The sequence below is a fragment of the Triticum urartu genome, chromosome 2 (genome assembly GCF_003073215.2).
Source record: "Triticum urartu cultivar G1812 chromosome 2, Tu2.1, whole genome shotgun sequence".
Lineage (NCBI taxonomy): Eukaryota > Viridiplantae > Streptophyta > Magnoliopsida > Poales > Poaceae > Triticum > Triticum urartu.
In genome coordinates this window covers 86,569,891-86,586,393 of record NC_053023.1, presented here as the reverse complement: position 1 = coordinate 86,586,393, position 16,503 = coordinate 86,569,891, and the positions used below count along the sequence as shown (strand labels likewise).

Sequence of the window (16,503 nt, the reverse complement as noted above, 5' to 3'; positions counted from 1 at the left end):
GACAAACAATCATAATTACTCAATAAATCTGTAAACTGAACGGGCATTGTTAACAAAGAGGATCATAGCCATACCATGTCACAATAATTTCCCCAGCTAATCCACCCTTTTGGCAAATGCTTAAAAAGGGTGATTGCATTTGAATACGCAACATTTGCATTCTCACAGTCATTCATTTTCAACATGAAGTCGCCTTTCAGACGAAATATTTCTGCTTTATTTTTCACAGGGAAAAATTCTAAATTGGTATTATTGATCAAGTTAAGACCACTGACTAGTTCGCCTTTCATATCTAAGTATGCCTTAGCTTGTTCGCATATCTTCACAAATGCTTCCTGCAATCAGATCAGAACGCAAACTAGTAAAATAGACATTGGATGAGTGTGCAGTAATACAAATTTTTAATGGTAGAGACAGTCACCTGGACTTCCATTGTAGCATGCCCATACATCTTATCAAGTATAGTAACACAAACATCAGGAAGACCATGCTTGCGAGTGATGTGAGCAAGCTTGTTCACATTCCAAGCCTTGTCTCGGTAACCAAGATGATGAAGTTGAGGATTTGTTTGGCCAAAATCCTTGAACGCATCTATTACCGAATTGTACATTTCATTCCTCCATTGGAGCAGGTCATACCAAATAGTCGTATTGTCCCAATCATTAGGAGTCCTAAGTCTCCATGTCTCAAGGATATCCTTGAGATCAGCAAATGAATTCTGGTGATTTGAACTGGCACCGGAGTTCCCCGAAGCTGGTTTATTCCCATTTGCAGTGTCAAGAAGTATTTTAGAGGATTCTTTCACTTCAACCAACTGCTGAAACTGCTGCAGCAGAGGCATTCGGGACTGCACAGACATCTCAGGCAACTGCCACCACTGTTCTAGTGCGAGTTCAACACCTTTGCTAATGAGGTTCTCAGCTTCTCCAACACCATTAGTACCTTTGTCATGAAGAGTGAAAAATGCTTGAATCAGACGTAACTTTGGTGTCTCTTCTACTTGAGCTTTCGGAATTACATGCTCCTTCATATATGTCCAGTCAGGCGCCTTCCAGAGGCAATCCAAAAGAATCTCATAATTCTCCACACCTTTTCCAAAATCAGCCAATACTTCCCACTGGCCTAACTGAGTTGCACAAGACAACCACTGTTCTTCCCACAGACACATTTCAGCTTTTGGGACAGTATTATTGTATGTGCCCTGAGTTGCTTTGATCATTGCCTGGTAAAAGAGGGTTTGCGCCTGCTGCCAATATCCATGCTGGACAAGTGATAGCCCAGCTCTAGTTTCTGCAGTGATTGATCTTTTCTTCCATAATCCATACCTCATGTCATCTTCATTCAGAAGCCTGTATAACTCGGCCAGTGACTCGGAGCATTTAGCCTCATTCATAAGCAGCATGTGACTCTCAAGTAATGCGATTGAAGTGTGCCAGGCATTGCAAGTTTTTCCAATATATTTGATAAGCTCGCTCGGCATGCGTGGTTGAGGGTGGCTCAAATGAAGACCTTCAAGAAGTGCTTGGGCTACATTAGGCCTGCATCCCTGCTGCCTCTTATGGTAGTCTTTTGAGAGAAGTGCAATTATTGGCTTGGCTAGCGCAACTTGTTCATCTTTCTGTTAAGTAACCCAAACAATTGGGAAGACAAGAACCCACAAATGATACGTGACACTGGGATCAGCAAAAGCAAGTTCTTTCAATGGAGCCATGACATCTGCGACCTGCATAAATTACAGATAACAAAGGAATTACTCCCTCCGTAAACTAATATAAGAGTGTTTAGATCACTATAGTGATCTAAATGCTCTTATATTAGTTTACGGAGGGAGTAGTTCTTAACATGGATTACATTCAAGACAAAGATTTCTTGCAAGCGAAACTGGCAAAAGGGTTAAATAAAAACATAGCCCCATCCAGATTAGCCTGCCTCTATGAAAGTTTAGAATGGTATTTACCACAAGCTTGCTTGCTTCATTTAAGAACTGAGAATGCCTCGTCGTAAGAGAATCAAATGACAGGGAAGTGCCATCCAAGCTTTCACGAGCGTCAGGAACCTGCTGTGGCATGACAATGCGATCTGGAACTGGACCCACTATCATAAGCGGGGTAAGTCGAGCAGAATTTGAGGCAAGAGAAATTGGTTCATTTTCAACCAATATAGCTAAAATGAGATCCAAGCCTTGCTTCAACCAGAAAACATCACTCACTGCTTCCCAGTCCTGAGTCTATTATAAATTGCAATCTAGCAAATAACGTCTTTCCCACGTAGTCATGGTAAAGCCTGAAGAACCGCTTCCTCATTTCTGGATCTTTAGCCCTAAATCCAAGCATGTATTGTCTCTCAACCTTATGAAAATACTCTTGCCTGGAAGCCAATGGATATCTGCACAAACAAATAAATATCAAATAGAAACCAAAAACTACTAATAAAAACTTGCTGCATAGAGATGTTCTTACTTGGTAGAATCACCACAAAGTGAATAAAGAAGCTGCAGATACTTTGCATCCCATTCTTCTTGTGCGGATGAGGAGAAACTTTTCCTGTCAACCACTGATAACTTCTGAAGATAAGTTACTATATCTTTTGGGTTAAGAGAACTAACAGAGCCAGCTGATGAAACAAGTCTGTAGTCATCCTCAATCCAAGCTTTTATTATGTCTAGTATGCATAGAAGAACACTGGAATCGGTGCCTCTCTCTGAAAGAAGTGTTTGAAGTATTTGTCCCATATTTCGTCTGTACTCAGAAAAGCCCATCACCCTCTCACTTATGAGCTTCAGGACAGTCTTCATGTTGCATATGACAGTAGAATCTGTTAAGTATATATGTTGTGTTTGTCTTGTACAGGCCCAGGCCCATAGTCTAGAGTGAGGCCCAGGCCCATGTAACCTTGTATATATCTCTCTCCTCCTCAATACAGAAAACTGTTCAGTCATTCTCTCTTCCTCACGTTTTCTAACATGGTATCAGACCAGGACCAAACCCTAGTCCCTCTTCCAGCCGCCACCCATGAAATCGCCGCCGGTGAGGTGATTCAGGCGGATCTGTCTGGTGAGGAGACATCCACATCGCTGCCCCATCCCATCTTTGTCATCAACCTGTAGGAGCTGCTCTCCAGCAGCTCCTCTGTGTGTCCTCACAGCTACTCTGTGAGAATACTTCCCCTGCTCTCCAGCAGCCATCTCCAGCAAGCTCTTGGTGCCTTCTCTGCTCTACAGCAAGCTCCAGGCGTTCCCCTTCTATCCAGCAAGATCCAGCAAGCTCCACCTTCTATCCAGTGAGATCCAGATCCAGCTCCTGTTTGTGGCTGTCTGCTGCTCTTCTCTTGTTGCTGCCTGCAGTTGCTATCAGATTGGGTGTTTCCAGCTGCTGGCCGCTCACCACTATGGCAAGAAATGATTTCGGATTTGGTTCTTTGATCATAGATATCAAGCTTGATGGTTCAAACTACAGGGAATGGGCATTTTCTGCCCGGACTGTCTTGAGGACGGCTGGTTTTGTTTCTCATCTGACAGATGATCCACCTAGTCCAAATGATGATGCAGCAAGGAAGTCTTGGCAAAAGATCGATGATCGTGTGATGGGAGTTTTAATTCTGGGTGTTGAACCCTCACTCCGAATGAGTCTTGAGCATCACACTTCAGCTAAAGAGATATGGAAGTACTTTGAGCAGCGCTACCTTCAGCCCAACAGCGCACTTCATTTCTCCTTGTTGCAGAATTTACACAACACTCGGCAGCCAGAAGACATGTCCATAGAAGAGTACTATGGAGCTTTCACTCGCATCACTGGGCAGCTAGGTTCCATGGTTCCAAAGGGTAATTCTGGTTGTGAGTCATGTGCAGCAAAGGAAAAGTATGACCATCAGACTCTCATGTTTCAGTTTGTGATGGGTCTCAAGCCAGACTTTGAGAACATTCGCACTCAATTGCTTGGTCGTACGACTCCTCCCACCTTGACAGAGGCACTTGCTAGCTTGATCGCTGAGGAGACTCGTCTCCGTTCTCTTGGGGCTACTTCTGCGCAGACTCTGCACACTAGTGTTCTGGCTTTTCCTCAGCGGCCAGGTGCCTCCAAGGCCACACCTTCAGCTGTCGTCTGCTCGTTCTGCAAGAAGGCAGGACACCACAGAGATGGTTGTTTCAAGCTTCATCCAGAGCTGTTAGCTGAGTTTCAGGCTAGACGGGCCCTCAATCAGCAGCGTCGTGCACCCCAGGCTCCTTATCAGCAGCAAGCTCCTTATCAGCAGCAAGCGAGGGGTGCTTCTGCATCTGTTCTCTCTCAGCCCGCTGTTGCTGTAACCCAGCCTTGGGTTCTGGACTCTGGAGCTTCTTTCCATGTGACCTCTGATCACTCTCAGCTTGTGTCTTGCCAGCCAGTGCGGGATGGTGCCTCTGTTCAGACTGCTGATGGTACACCTTGTTCTATTACTCATCAGGGTTCTCTTTGCACATCCAAGTTTTCTGTTCCTGCCATCTCCTTCGCTCCAGAGCTGTCCATGAATCTTATGTCTGTTGGCCAGCTTGCTGATATGAACTACTTTGTTGGTTTTGATGACTCATTTTGTTATGTGCAGGACCGTCAGAGCAAGAGGGTCATTAGAACTGGCCATCGCCGTAGAGGATCCACATCCCTCTACATCCTTGACACCTTACACCTTCCTTCAGCTTCCACCACATCCGCGTTCCGGATGGCTGCATCAACATCAAGATCCACTTCGTCGTTTCTTTTGCCCAGTGGCACCATCGCTTAGGTCACTTGTGTGGTTCTCGTTTTTCTACCCTTGTTCGACAAGGTGTTTTGGGTCATGTTTCCATAGATGCTGGTTTTCACTGTAAGGGTTGTAAGCTAGGCAAACAAATACAGCTTCCATACTCTTCCAGCACTACTCATTCTAGTCATCCTTTTGATTTAGTGCACTCTGATGTATGGGGTCCTTCCCCCTTTGTTTCGAAAGGTGGCCACAAACATTATGTCATATTTGTTGATGATCACTCTCGACATACTTGGGTCTATTTTATGAAGCATCGTTCCGAGTTGTTTTCTATATATAAGGCTTTTGTACATATGGTCCATACTCAGTTTTCCAGTGCTGTTCGTGTTTTTTGTTCTGACTCCGGGGGGGGGGGGGAGTATCTATCTACTGCTTTTCGCGAGTTTCTCTCATCTGAGGGTACTCTCCCTCAGCTTTCATGCCCTGGTGCCCATGCTCAGAATGGCGTTGCTGAGTGTAAGCATCGCCATATTGTTGAGACAGCTCGTACCCTTCTGATTTCTTCCTTTGTCCCCACTCATTTTTGGGGTGAAGCTATCTCAACTGCTGTTTATCTTATCAATCTCCAACCTTCTACTCGCCTTGAAGGCAAGTGTCCTGGTGAGGTTTTGTTTGGTTCTCCTCCCACGTATGACCACCTCCGTGTCTTTGGTTGTACTTGTTATGTTCTTTTAGCTCCTCGTGAGCGTACCAAGTTGACTGCTCAGTCTGCACAGTGTGTCTTTCTTGGATATAGTCTTGAACATAAGGGCTACCGTTGCTATGATTCTTCTGCTCGCCGCATTCGCTTTTCTCGCGATGTCACTTTTGTTGAGGATCAACCCTTCTTCTATTCCCCTTCCACTAAACCATCATCCTCAACTTCTTTAGAGTCTACCTCGTTTCTTTCACTCCCACCTATCTTTTTAGATGAGTCCATAGCTGAACAACCTTCCTCTGTCCTAACATTAGAACCATCTCCACCACATGTTTCATCTCCTTCCTCACCAGCTCCTTTCTCTCTTCCACTAGCTCCACCTCTAGATAGTCTTCCTTTCCATTACACTCGTCGTTATTCTACTCCTCCAGTCAATACTTTCCATTACACTCGTTGTTCTAAAGTTCCATGTGACACGCAGTCATCTATGCCTTTGTCTTCTACTCCTCCAGCCAGTACTACTGATCCTTGCACTGACGGCTCTTCTCTAGCAACGCGATACAAAAAGGACTTATATGCAGGGGCTGTTTCTGAGCCTAGTACCTATGAGGAGGCAGTTGTGTCACTTGAGTGGCAACTGGCTATGTCTGAGGAGCTTGCAGCCTTAGAGCGTACTGGTACATGGGATTTGGTACCATTACCTCCTCGTTCAGTCCCTATCACTTGCAAATGGGTGTATAAGGTTAAAACCAAGTCAAATGGTTCTGTGGAACACTACAAGGCTCGCCTTGTTGCAAGAGGTTTTCAGCAGTCTCATGGGAAAGATTATGATGAGACGTTTGCTCCTGTTGCTCACATGACTTCAGTTCGAACTCTAATTGCTGTGGCTGCTACTCGGTCATGGAAAATTTCCCACATGGATGTGAAGAATGCCTTCCTTCATGGTGATTTACATGAGGAAGTATATATGCAGCCACCTCCAGGTATCAAGGTTCCATCAGGTCATGTTTGTCGTCTTCGAAAGGCTCTTTATGGGCTTAAGCAAGCCCCTCGTGCCTGGTTTGAGCGGTTCAGTTCTGTGATTCAAGCTGCCGGTTTTTCTCCTTGTGAACATGACCCTGCACTCTTCATTCATACATCTGAGCATGGCCGTACATTGCTTCTACTTTATGTAGATGACATGTTGATCACTGGAGATGATGTTGGGTATATTTATTTTGTTAAGAAAAAATTGAGTGAACAATTCCAGATGTCAGATTTGGGGTCTCTCAGCTATTTTCTCGGGATTGAGGTCGAGCATACTGATGATGGTTACTATATCTCCCAGCAAAAGTACACTCAGGATTTGATTCTTCGCTCAGGTCTCACTGACACGCGCATTGCTGCTACACCTATGGAGCTTCATCTGCAGTTGCGTCCTACTGATGGCACTCCTCTTGAGGATCCCGCTCGCTATCGTCACATTGTCGGCAGTCTAGTGTACCTCACAGTGACCAGACCTGACATCGCACATGCAGTCCATATTCTCAGTCAATTTGTTTGTGCTCCCACCTCAGTTCATCATGGTCACCTATTTCGAGTCCTTAGGTATTTAAGGGGAACTACATCTCGCCACTTGTTCTATGCTAATTCCAGTCAGCTCCAGCTTCATGCTTACTCTGATTCCACTTGGGCGAGTGATCCTATTGATCGTCGCTCGGTCACTGGCTATTGCATATTTCTTGGTACATCTCTCATTGCATGGAAATCAAAGAAGCAAACTGCCGTGTCTCGCTCCAGCGCCGAGGCAGAGCTTAGGGCTCTCTCTACTACTACAACAGAGATTGTATGGCTTCGCTGGCTATTGGATGATCTTGGTGTCTTATGTCATACACCAACACCTCTTCTTTGTGACAACACTGCTGCTATTCAGATTGCTAATGATCCAGTCAAGCATGAGTTGACCAAACACATTGGTGTGGATGCCTTTTTCACTCGATCTCATTGTCAACAATCCACTGTCAAGCTACAATATGTCCCATCAGAGCTTCAAGTCGCAGATTTCTTCACCAAGGCACAAACTAGAGATCAGCATAGGTTTCACACTCTCAAACTTGGTGTATCAGATGCTCCTGACCCACCTTAAGTTTGAAGGGGGGTGTTAAGTATATATGTTGTGTTTGTCTTGTACAGGCCCAGGCCCATAGTCTAGAGTGAGGCCCAGGCCCATGTAACCTTGTATATATCTCTCTCCTCCTCAATACAGAAAACTGTTCAGTCATTCTCTCTTCCTCACGTTTTCTAACAGAATCCACAGTAGGGCGCGAGCTAACTGCTGAATCCATTTCAGGCCTCTGTCCCTAAAAGTATTGCAATGTCAATTGCCAAGGTTAATCAAACAAGTGTTCACTGAGTCTTATCAGAAAAATTGTGCATGGAATAGGAACCATACCACATAGTTAAACAATAATAACAAATAGCAGGTTTGGTCATTAAATGGGTAATCCTAATTCTAATTCTGACGTAAAAAGTTGTAGGTCATAGGAAAAAAATAACCAAAAGAAAACTAAGGGACAAAGTGGAAGCTGAGACTGAAACGGACTATAGCGTTGACATTTTAAGGGTAGAGTGACAACTAGTCAATCATGTACTAAGCTCCGCCTGGGTTTCTTACTCTCCCTTGTATTTTTGGGTCAAACTTTGTGACATACAACGTATTTTGTTTCTGTTAGTCAAATCTACGGTCAAAATTGGGCACAAAATACTAAGGGGGGAAATAAACCCGGACGGAGGTAGTACATGGGTACACGATGCGACAAAGTTTGCTGGACAACTAATTTAAAGTGACCTGTGTTTCACCCTGGATAAGTTATCTTGATGTCACTGTTTATTCAGTTCACCAAATATAATTAATCAATAATAAGGTTTGCTACAGCCATAGAAGTAAAAGATAAGTGAGATCCAAGGATAAGAGATCAAAAATGCAGATTGCTTGCACCAAAATATGTCAGCGTATTAGTGCATTAAGGTAAGTTAAAAAACATAACAAAATTAAGTCAACATACTTGTCGGGCATGGTTGCCAGCAGAAGATCCCATATCCCGTGCAAGACGTTGCAGGACACGAAGAAGCAGCACAATAAATGGATCAATGAAATTCTTTTGTACTTCTGCAAGTGCATTGAGGACGAACAGTGCAAAGCTTATTATAGAGTTAGCATTGCTAGCTTCGAGTGTTATCTGTGGAGTTGTCACAGCAGCAAGATGCTTCTGAATGAGATCTTGAACCCTTTGATACAACATTTTTATATCCTGCGGCGTCGTAGCTGCTTCAAGTGGAAAAGCGCTGAATACCATCTTTAGCAAGGAACAAAGGGACTTTCCAGCATCCAGCATTTTGTTATTGAAGCAAGGTTCCAGTATCTAAGCACAAGAGTTCACAGAACATATCAAAGATTAGAAACATCTGTGTAGACCCCCTCAAAAATAGGAATCTAAGGAAGACCTTGTCAAGAGAGGAGACATAATTCTGGAGTAACTTACTTGAGAAATATGATTGATGTTATTCCGAATGAAGAGGCGGGGTTGTTTTTCCAGGACTTTGTTCATAACATCAAGACCCTGTGCAAGCGCCGTTGCAGGGTCCTTTGACTGGGCGGGTGTCAGATTCCCAAGCAGCTTCTCGAGATAATTGAATTTAACATTGGCATTGGGCCAGACTTCCAAAGCTTGTGTCAGCAAATCAAGAGCTTGCTTGTACATTGAACTAGATTCTTTTTCCTTGGGTTCAATCACCAGTGACACCTATTCTCCAAATCAATGAATTTATATGAGTATCCACTACTTCAAACCAAATATAAAATGCGACGTGGACATGCTGATTGTTTAGGAGAGTGCTATATGACAAAAGAGCAATGAGCCAGCTAATCCACAGGTCCCCTTAAGGGGAGAAAGCACAGGTTATCAAGTTGTGATATACGCCGCAAGTATACAACACCACAAAACAAGAGGTATACCTTAGAAACATGCACGTATTTTGAAAGAAAAATATTAATTTAACGCACACAATCTACTGATGCAGTGTGTTATTTAAAACAAAAGGCGTAAAACTAAAAAAGATAATCACCCTTATAAGGAAAGTAATAATCATCTCTTCCATTGCAGCATTGGGTTTATATTCCTCATCCGGTTGCCCAGAAGATCCTGGTGTTTCAATATTAGGTATGGATGCCCCACCAGGTGACATCACAGGAAGAGGTTGTAAGCCTGGCTCAACCTTTACCCTCTTACTCAGATCATCAGCAAACATGGGAACATCTGAAGAGCGTTTTGGATCACCACCAATAACAGTAGGGCTAAGCATATCAACAATCTGATTCTGGCTCTCACTTTCCTGCACAACTTTCATTTCACTCTGCCTCTGTCTCTCCCACGCCACTACCAATCCAGCAAGTTCGATTGCAAGACGTCGGTTTTCAGCAGTTGTGTTGTATGGTAATCCAAGACGGCTAAGAGAGTTAACCATCTGGGGAACAAAATGTGCTCTGCAACTATAGAACAGTTCTGCATGGCGAACAATTAGCTGGAATATGTGAATCATGTTGGGAATAGAATGGCCTTCCTCCACAAGGATTTTCTTCATGTATCTGATCCATATTGGCATGCGAGTATCCCCAGGAGGGAGTCTTCTAGGCAGAGCAGGCATAAGGATATCAAGAGCTTGCTTCACTAGCAACTTATTTTCTGGTTGGCATGTCCATAATAGAGCAATAAAAACCTGGGCAATATAACAGGTCAGACTGGCTTGCTGGATAAGCTGGTAACAATGCACAGTTGTTACAGGAGAAATTTATGTTAACCTACCTGTAGAATTATCTTTTCAGGGGCTTGATATGCCTCTAAGAAATGGCACACGTTCACAAAGGCCCACTGTTTGCTGGAATTGTCTTCACGTTAAAGATGGTTCCAGCCAAACTTTATGAGTTCCTTTCGATGGTGAACAAGGTCATTCTGAAGATACTTCAGAAGTAATGTGGCAAGCTGACGGAGTTCTATTCTTAAAGGCTCGTCATATTCAGCACTGACCTAGACACATGAAAAAAAATCCCATTACCCTCATGAAGAGAAAAAGACCAGGCATGTATTAAGGAGTGGACTACAGTTCACCTCTTCCGGAGGATCAAGAAGCTTGTAAACAATAATTTTAACTATAGAAGGATCAACAACTTCCCAACTTTGTCCGTTTTGGAAAGAATGAGCTAGCATTGGAGGAATGAGTATCTGCATAGCAACAACCAAATGATCTTGCCCATACTGTTTTAGTTGGAATATGTTCAGAAAGTGAGTCAGAATAGTTTTCTTCAAATTTGGAGCATATCCTTCAGCAACCTAAATGCAACATGTAAATGTGTAAGAAATGGTAAGCACTCAGAAAATACAAGCGAACAACTTGCACGAATTAGAAACAAGAAATGGGGTTACCTCTATGACATAAAATTCCTTCAGAAAGCTATAATCTATTCGGCTTCGGTACAAGAATATTGATAGCATATCAAAGAGTGCACTAACTTCAGTACGATCGTGCCTTAAGTAATTCAGGAAGCATTTTATGAGCCGTTTGCTTTCCATCACCTGGTCAGAAAGCAAATATATTAAAAAAAACAAGATCTGGATAGAATGTGGAAATCTGCAATATGATAAGGGATCAAAGTAACTCACAATATTTACCACAGCATTAATAAGTTGCAAAAGAGTAAATTTTGTCTTGCAACAGGAACTCAAGTACCAAACTTCAATTATGAGCAAGTATGTGCATAGGAGTGAATAAGCACTCAGTGCAAGAGGAAGTATGTGCATCGGAGTGAATAAGCTCAGTGCGCAATTTTTTGGCTCTGGGGAGCATATGCTCCCTAATGAACAGTAAAATCAAAATAAATAGTAAATAAATTTCAAAAATTCTGAAATTTTTTGTAGATGTTCATATTAGTGTAGCAAGTGTGCTTGACAATTTTCATGCCATATGGGATAGCAGTGCTTCGTCAGTGAAAAAAACAAAAAAACGTGTAACATTTGGCGTTCAACTTGTTTTTTCTTTCACAGGTCAAAATGCATAAGTTTTTCCCCTAGAAATTTGCACATACCATTTGGGTGCGACAATGAACACATCTTTTTTTTTCAAAAAAAAATGACATTTGTAAAATCCATTTTTGGCACGCAGGAGCATGTGCTCCCTAGAGCCAAAATGGATTTCCGCAGTGCAGCAGAGTATTCAGATAACGCAGAAACCAGAAAAAATATCCATGTGATAGTACTAATTGCTTAGGAAGTTAGGATTGTCAAACTGCGCCACTGGTAGGGTACTAAAGTAGCATTTCAGAAGGATCTGTGGAGCACAAAAATTGCCAGAAGTTTGAAGCGTTATTAAAACCTTTAGAGTCCGACAGATTTTTTTTTCCTTGTGCCATAAATTGATGTTGCAAAAAGAGAGGCCAAAACTGAAGTAACGAACATCTGAAAACAAAAAAAAATTCGAAAAAAGAGTCCAACTTGATAGCCAAATATGATCTGATACACAGAAAGATGACACAAGCAAAGCAAAGAATGCAGGAAATGAAATATAAGTAATGCACAAAACAGAAAATTAAGAAATGTTAAAACAGGAAAGGCAGCGGTCAAAATATCAAAGATGTTGTACATGACCAGTGTATAAAGGCATCAGGAGTAAGTGGAAAGAGAAAACACCTACCTGGGGTAAACTTAATTCCTGCTCATTCTGCAGGCGAGCAATTCTTGCAGGTGATTTCCAAGCAAGCAACAATGTGTTGAAGACATCCCTGTTGTCACGGAGCCACTCGGGCATCAATTTCACAAGGGTCAAGATAAGTTCTAATCCATTGAAATAACTATCTGAACCAATAACCATGTTTGATGAAGATTGGACAGTAAAACTATTGGTTGTGGCTCCAGCTCCTTCATCCTTTACCGAGGACAACAACTGATTACCAGGTCCCAAAGATGGTAGTTGAGCAGCACCTGCTTCAGTCTGAGAGTTAAACTGTGAAAAGGCACTAGCAAGTATCTTTTGAGGTGACTTCGCAAGTTCATCCCGTAATTCCCCAGTATCAGAGCAGATTATGTACATAAACCTGTATTTTCAAAAAGGAAGAATTAATCAATTTTTGGACGTGATAAATATAATTACCCCTATGTTAATCATAGGAGCAAGAGGTGCATTTCAAAGATGATAAAGCCACAGGACCAAAGGCTGTTCACATATGTATATCTCCCAATATAACTTTGAAGGGGAAAATAAGATGTCAGCAGATAACGACAATCTAATGGAAGAATGATTCTGGGGATGCTATTTTTTACCAACCTATTATTTCAATCACCTGGTCGGTGTCTAATTTCAGAGATATGTTGCAAAAAATGTGCATTGCACTTGCAGAATGCCTAAAGTAATTCCCTCTGCATTATGAAGGTACAGTGGTAAAGTACAGTTTTGAAAACACATGTAAAAATGAATCCATAATAACCCAAAAAATCGCTTCTGGATTAAGCCAGCTAAAAGTCTTTTAAGTTAATTATAATCTACCCAAGTTTGGTAGAGTAGTACTCCCTCCGTCCCATAATGTAAGACGGAAGACGCTTTTTGACTCTAGTGTAGTGTCAAAAAACATCTTATATTATGGGACGGAGGGAGTAGCATATAACCACAAACTGCATGCAGTACTAAACTGTGCTTTTGAAGCTTCCCATTATTGCACAAAGTAGTACTATTCATACATCATCGATAAACGCATGATCTGGTAAAGTGTCTACCTTCTGAAATACTTCTGATGACTTAACCAAGCAAGAAAATAGTCCACAGCCTCCACAGCATAGCGGTTCAAAAACTTGGAGAGTGGAGCACGGTAAGGGCTGTTGATTTCACTATAAAATTGGTCTTCAGGAAGTGCACTCTCCAAATCTATTACCAAGGTGACAAGGTCATCCAAGAACTTGCTCGCCGCCGCGGGGAGAAGGTGAAAAAGCTCAATCATAGCTGCCCAAGCAAAGAAAAAACATTACGTAAGACCATATACAACTACCAAGCAAAAGAAAGTTAGAAATGAGGATAACATGATTTTGCCAGACAATACAAGGATGGCTTCACATTGGATCACTATTTTTAAATGAATCATATATTTCCCAATGAAGATTATAATCATCTATATCTAAGTAGGTTCATGTAAAATATGTTACAACTAACAAAGTTAGTGAAGTCTTGGTTTATAAATGTAGAGTGGCATGTAATCCCTTCCCACACACAATATCCTATTTGAGAGAAATAGAATACATGATGAATAGCAAAATATGTCACCTGCAGCTATTTTTGGTTCATCTCCAGTTTTCCAAGATTTTTGACTCTGGGCAAGCTTCTCTGGCTCCAGCCATTTTTTCAAGTGATCCAATAACTTTGCACCCAAAGTTACATTGAACCAATTTGACAGTAATTCAAGCAGACGGGCCAATCCTTGGAGTAACGGCATGGTGAGACTCCTTGTCTGTGCTAAGTTAACTAAGATGGGCCTTAAGCTACTCTGTAAAAGATCTTTTGGCATCCTCTGTTGCTGAACAACCTGTAAATGCAATTACAAGTGAGAACATAACACATGGAAAAGCTGCTGCCTTGTGACCATGAGGTCACGGGTTCAAGTCCTGGAAACAGCCTCTTACAGAAATGTAGGGAAAGGCTGCGTACAATAGACCCAAAGTGGTCGGACCCTTCCCCAGACCCTGCACAAGCGGGAGCTACATGCACTGGGGCTGCCCTTTTAACATAACACATGGAAAACATTTTTTTATGTTGAAATAGTTATTAGTAAAGCAGAGATTAACAAACAAAAGGGTAACAATTAGCAAATATTCTAATTTCCATCGCAAAGTGTCAATATAACAAAACATAAGTGCAGATAAACATTACCTGACGAAGTCCCTCCTTGGCAACATTGACAATTTCTGTTGTCCTACATGTCAGAGACTTGAAAAACATTGAGATAATCTTTGCCCGCAATTCACTGTGAATTGGAGCTTTCAGATCTCCCCAAGCCATCGCAGTACAGAGCAGTTCAATGCATGCAGTTCTTAGTTTATTCCATGTCATGACTATTTTGGCATTCATCAGCTTGGTGACCCATACTGTTTCATCAGCCTCCGCAATTTGCAGTGCTTCTTGCAAAAAATTGACGAGCTCAGATGACAACTTCAGAAGAGGTGGTCTTAGTGCTAGACAGAAGTTCAGGGCTGTAACAGTACCCACCTGTGACAAAAAGAAAAGAAAAGAAATCTATCAACTGATATTGTCAAAGTTTAGTCTGGGTGAGTAAAAGGTTAGGAATCCAAGGAAACCTGTTGCTCAACGTTCTTTGAACGCAGAGGTCGTGAAATCAGAGGCTGAAGCAATGGTAGATACAAAGGCTCAAGCAATTCAGAGACTTCACTGCCAGTCCTACTTGCAAGCAGTGATAAGCATGCCTGCACATTCTTTCTCACAACAATTGAAGCATTGGGGTTAAACAGCTCGAAAGCAAGAAACTCAACAACTCCCTGGAAACTTTGTCTGCGGGGTTCACTGTTTGCTTCATCTGCGTTGTTTACTACCCGTAACACTTGTGTTAGGACATGGTTTGTCTCCTCCTGCTCTTTGTTTGCATGCACTGGAAGCCTCTTAAGAACATATATAAGTCCACGCACAACTCTGACCTGAAAGATACATAGGGTTTCCACAGACACTTTACCAACCAATGCTTCAAGGCCTATTATACACCACCCATCTGAGCTTGCCACGTGCTACCATAACAACAGTGCAATAAACGGGGCAATAGTTCCTCAAACACGGCAACCCGCACACTCGGGGGAGGAGAATATACTGGATTCAAAGATGGACTAGAAACGAGCATAGGAGCGCTTGGGCCTCCTCTTAGCACACCAGTGTGTTTCATCCGTGCGAGAAAGATTAGTGTCTCAGCAAAAGTATTCAAAGCAGATAGAGCAGCTTTTGCATGTTGACGGTTTTCACTAGATAGAACTTCAACTAATGCATCCAAAAATATTAAAGGGTCCAACTCCCGGAGATTAGATGATGTGGTGCTTCTTGGTCTAGACCCCATGGTGATGCTAGATGACAGGGACGAACCAATAGGCTGCCCAAATCCAGATTGATTGGAGGATGACGAATCAACATGGAAAAGTATAGCAAAATGCCGGCATATATCAACAACAAAGTCATCCTTCTCATCTTGAAGACTGGTATCAGCTTTAGCGGCGATGATAGCTACAAGCAAAACCTTGAAAACAGATTTTTCTGCCAATAATTGTGTCTTTGTCTTGACACCTAAATCTCCCTAAATACAGATAAAATAAAGGGAAGCATCAGTACGAAACAATAAGATTGCTAGAACACAGGCCAAGAAAAAAACTATGGTTCCAAGTCCAGAATCAATTACCACTAATCTATGAAATCATTTTGCTTTGGACATGGATCACTAAAACTTAAGGGCTAACTGATCAACAGATCTGCAAATAAGAATCTAAAAGATCTATATGCATAGAATTGCAAGTGTGACGACACCTGATTAAACACCTAGTTGCAGTTAGCTACAATCAGAAGTGCAGATATTGCATGCAACCCAAAAATCACGTGTGCCAACTTGGCAATGATAAAGGCCCAGTATAATCCAAAGACTGAAGATGGTTAGTTTAGTAGAAATTACTAATTCAAAATGATAATTATTAATAGTGGCTTTTAGTTTAGTAGTCCCTCCTTCCCATATTAATTGTCGCTCAAACGGATGTATCTAGCATTGAAATACGTCTAGATACAACCATTTGAGGGACAATTAATATGGGATGGAGGGAGTAGTACCACATTGGCTTTCATTTACAAAGAGGTTACCAGGTAAATAAAAGCCAACTGTTAGTTCCACAAACAAACAATCATCTGCAAAGATATATCAAGTAACTCCAAATGAACACCAAGTCAAAATAAACCTGACTATACATTTTAGCAACTTTGGTAACAGGTAACCATGGGGAATGTAGAAATAAGGATATCATATTCCATAAGAGAAA

General features: G+C 42.0%; 1 protein-coding gene across 1 annotated transcript in view; it reads right to left on the bottom strand.

Annotated features, from left to right (window-relative positions):
* The window catches only part of LOC125535212 (transformation/transcription domain-associated protein-like), a 33,182-nt gene that overhangs the window by 3,868 nt on the left and 12,811 nt on the right, over positions 1-16,503 (bottom strand). Inside the window, 18 exon segments of the mRNA XM_048698257.1 lie at positions 75-335; positions 422-1,723; positions 1,958-2,225; positions 2,227-2,385; positions 2,460-2,814; positions 7,704-7,752; positions 8,458-8,814; positions 8,935-9,195; positions 9,518-10,168; positions 10,255-10,476; positions 10,558-10,779; positions 10,873-11,022; positions 12,137-12,536; positions 13,213-13,435; positions 13,754-14,012; positions 14,357-14,692; positions 14,782-15,192; positions 15,195-15,776. Coding sequence (XP_048554214.1) covers positions 75-335; positions 422-1,723; positions 1,958-2,225; positions 2,227-2,385; positions 2,460-2,814; positions 7,704-7,752; positions 8,458-8,814; positions 8,935-9,195; positions 9,518-10,168; positions 10,255-10,476; positions 10,558-10,779; positions 10,873-11,022; positions 12,137-12,536; positions 13,213-13,435; positions 13,754-14,012; positions 14,357-14,692; positions 14,782-15,192; positions 15,195-15,776 — 6,468 coding nt within the window.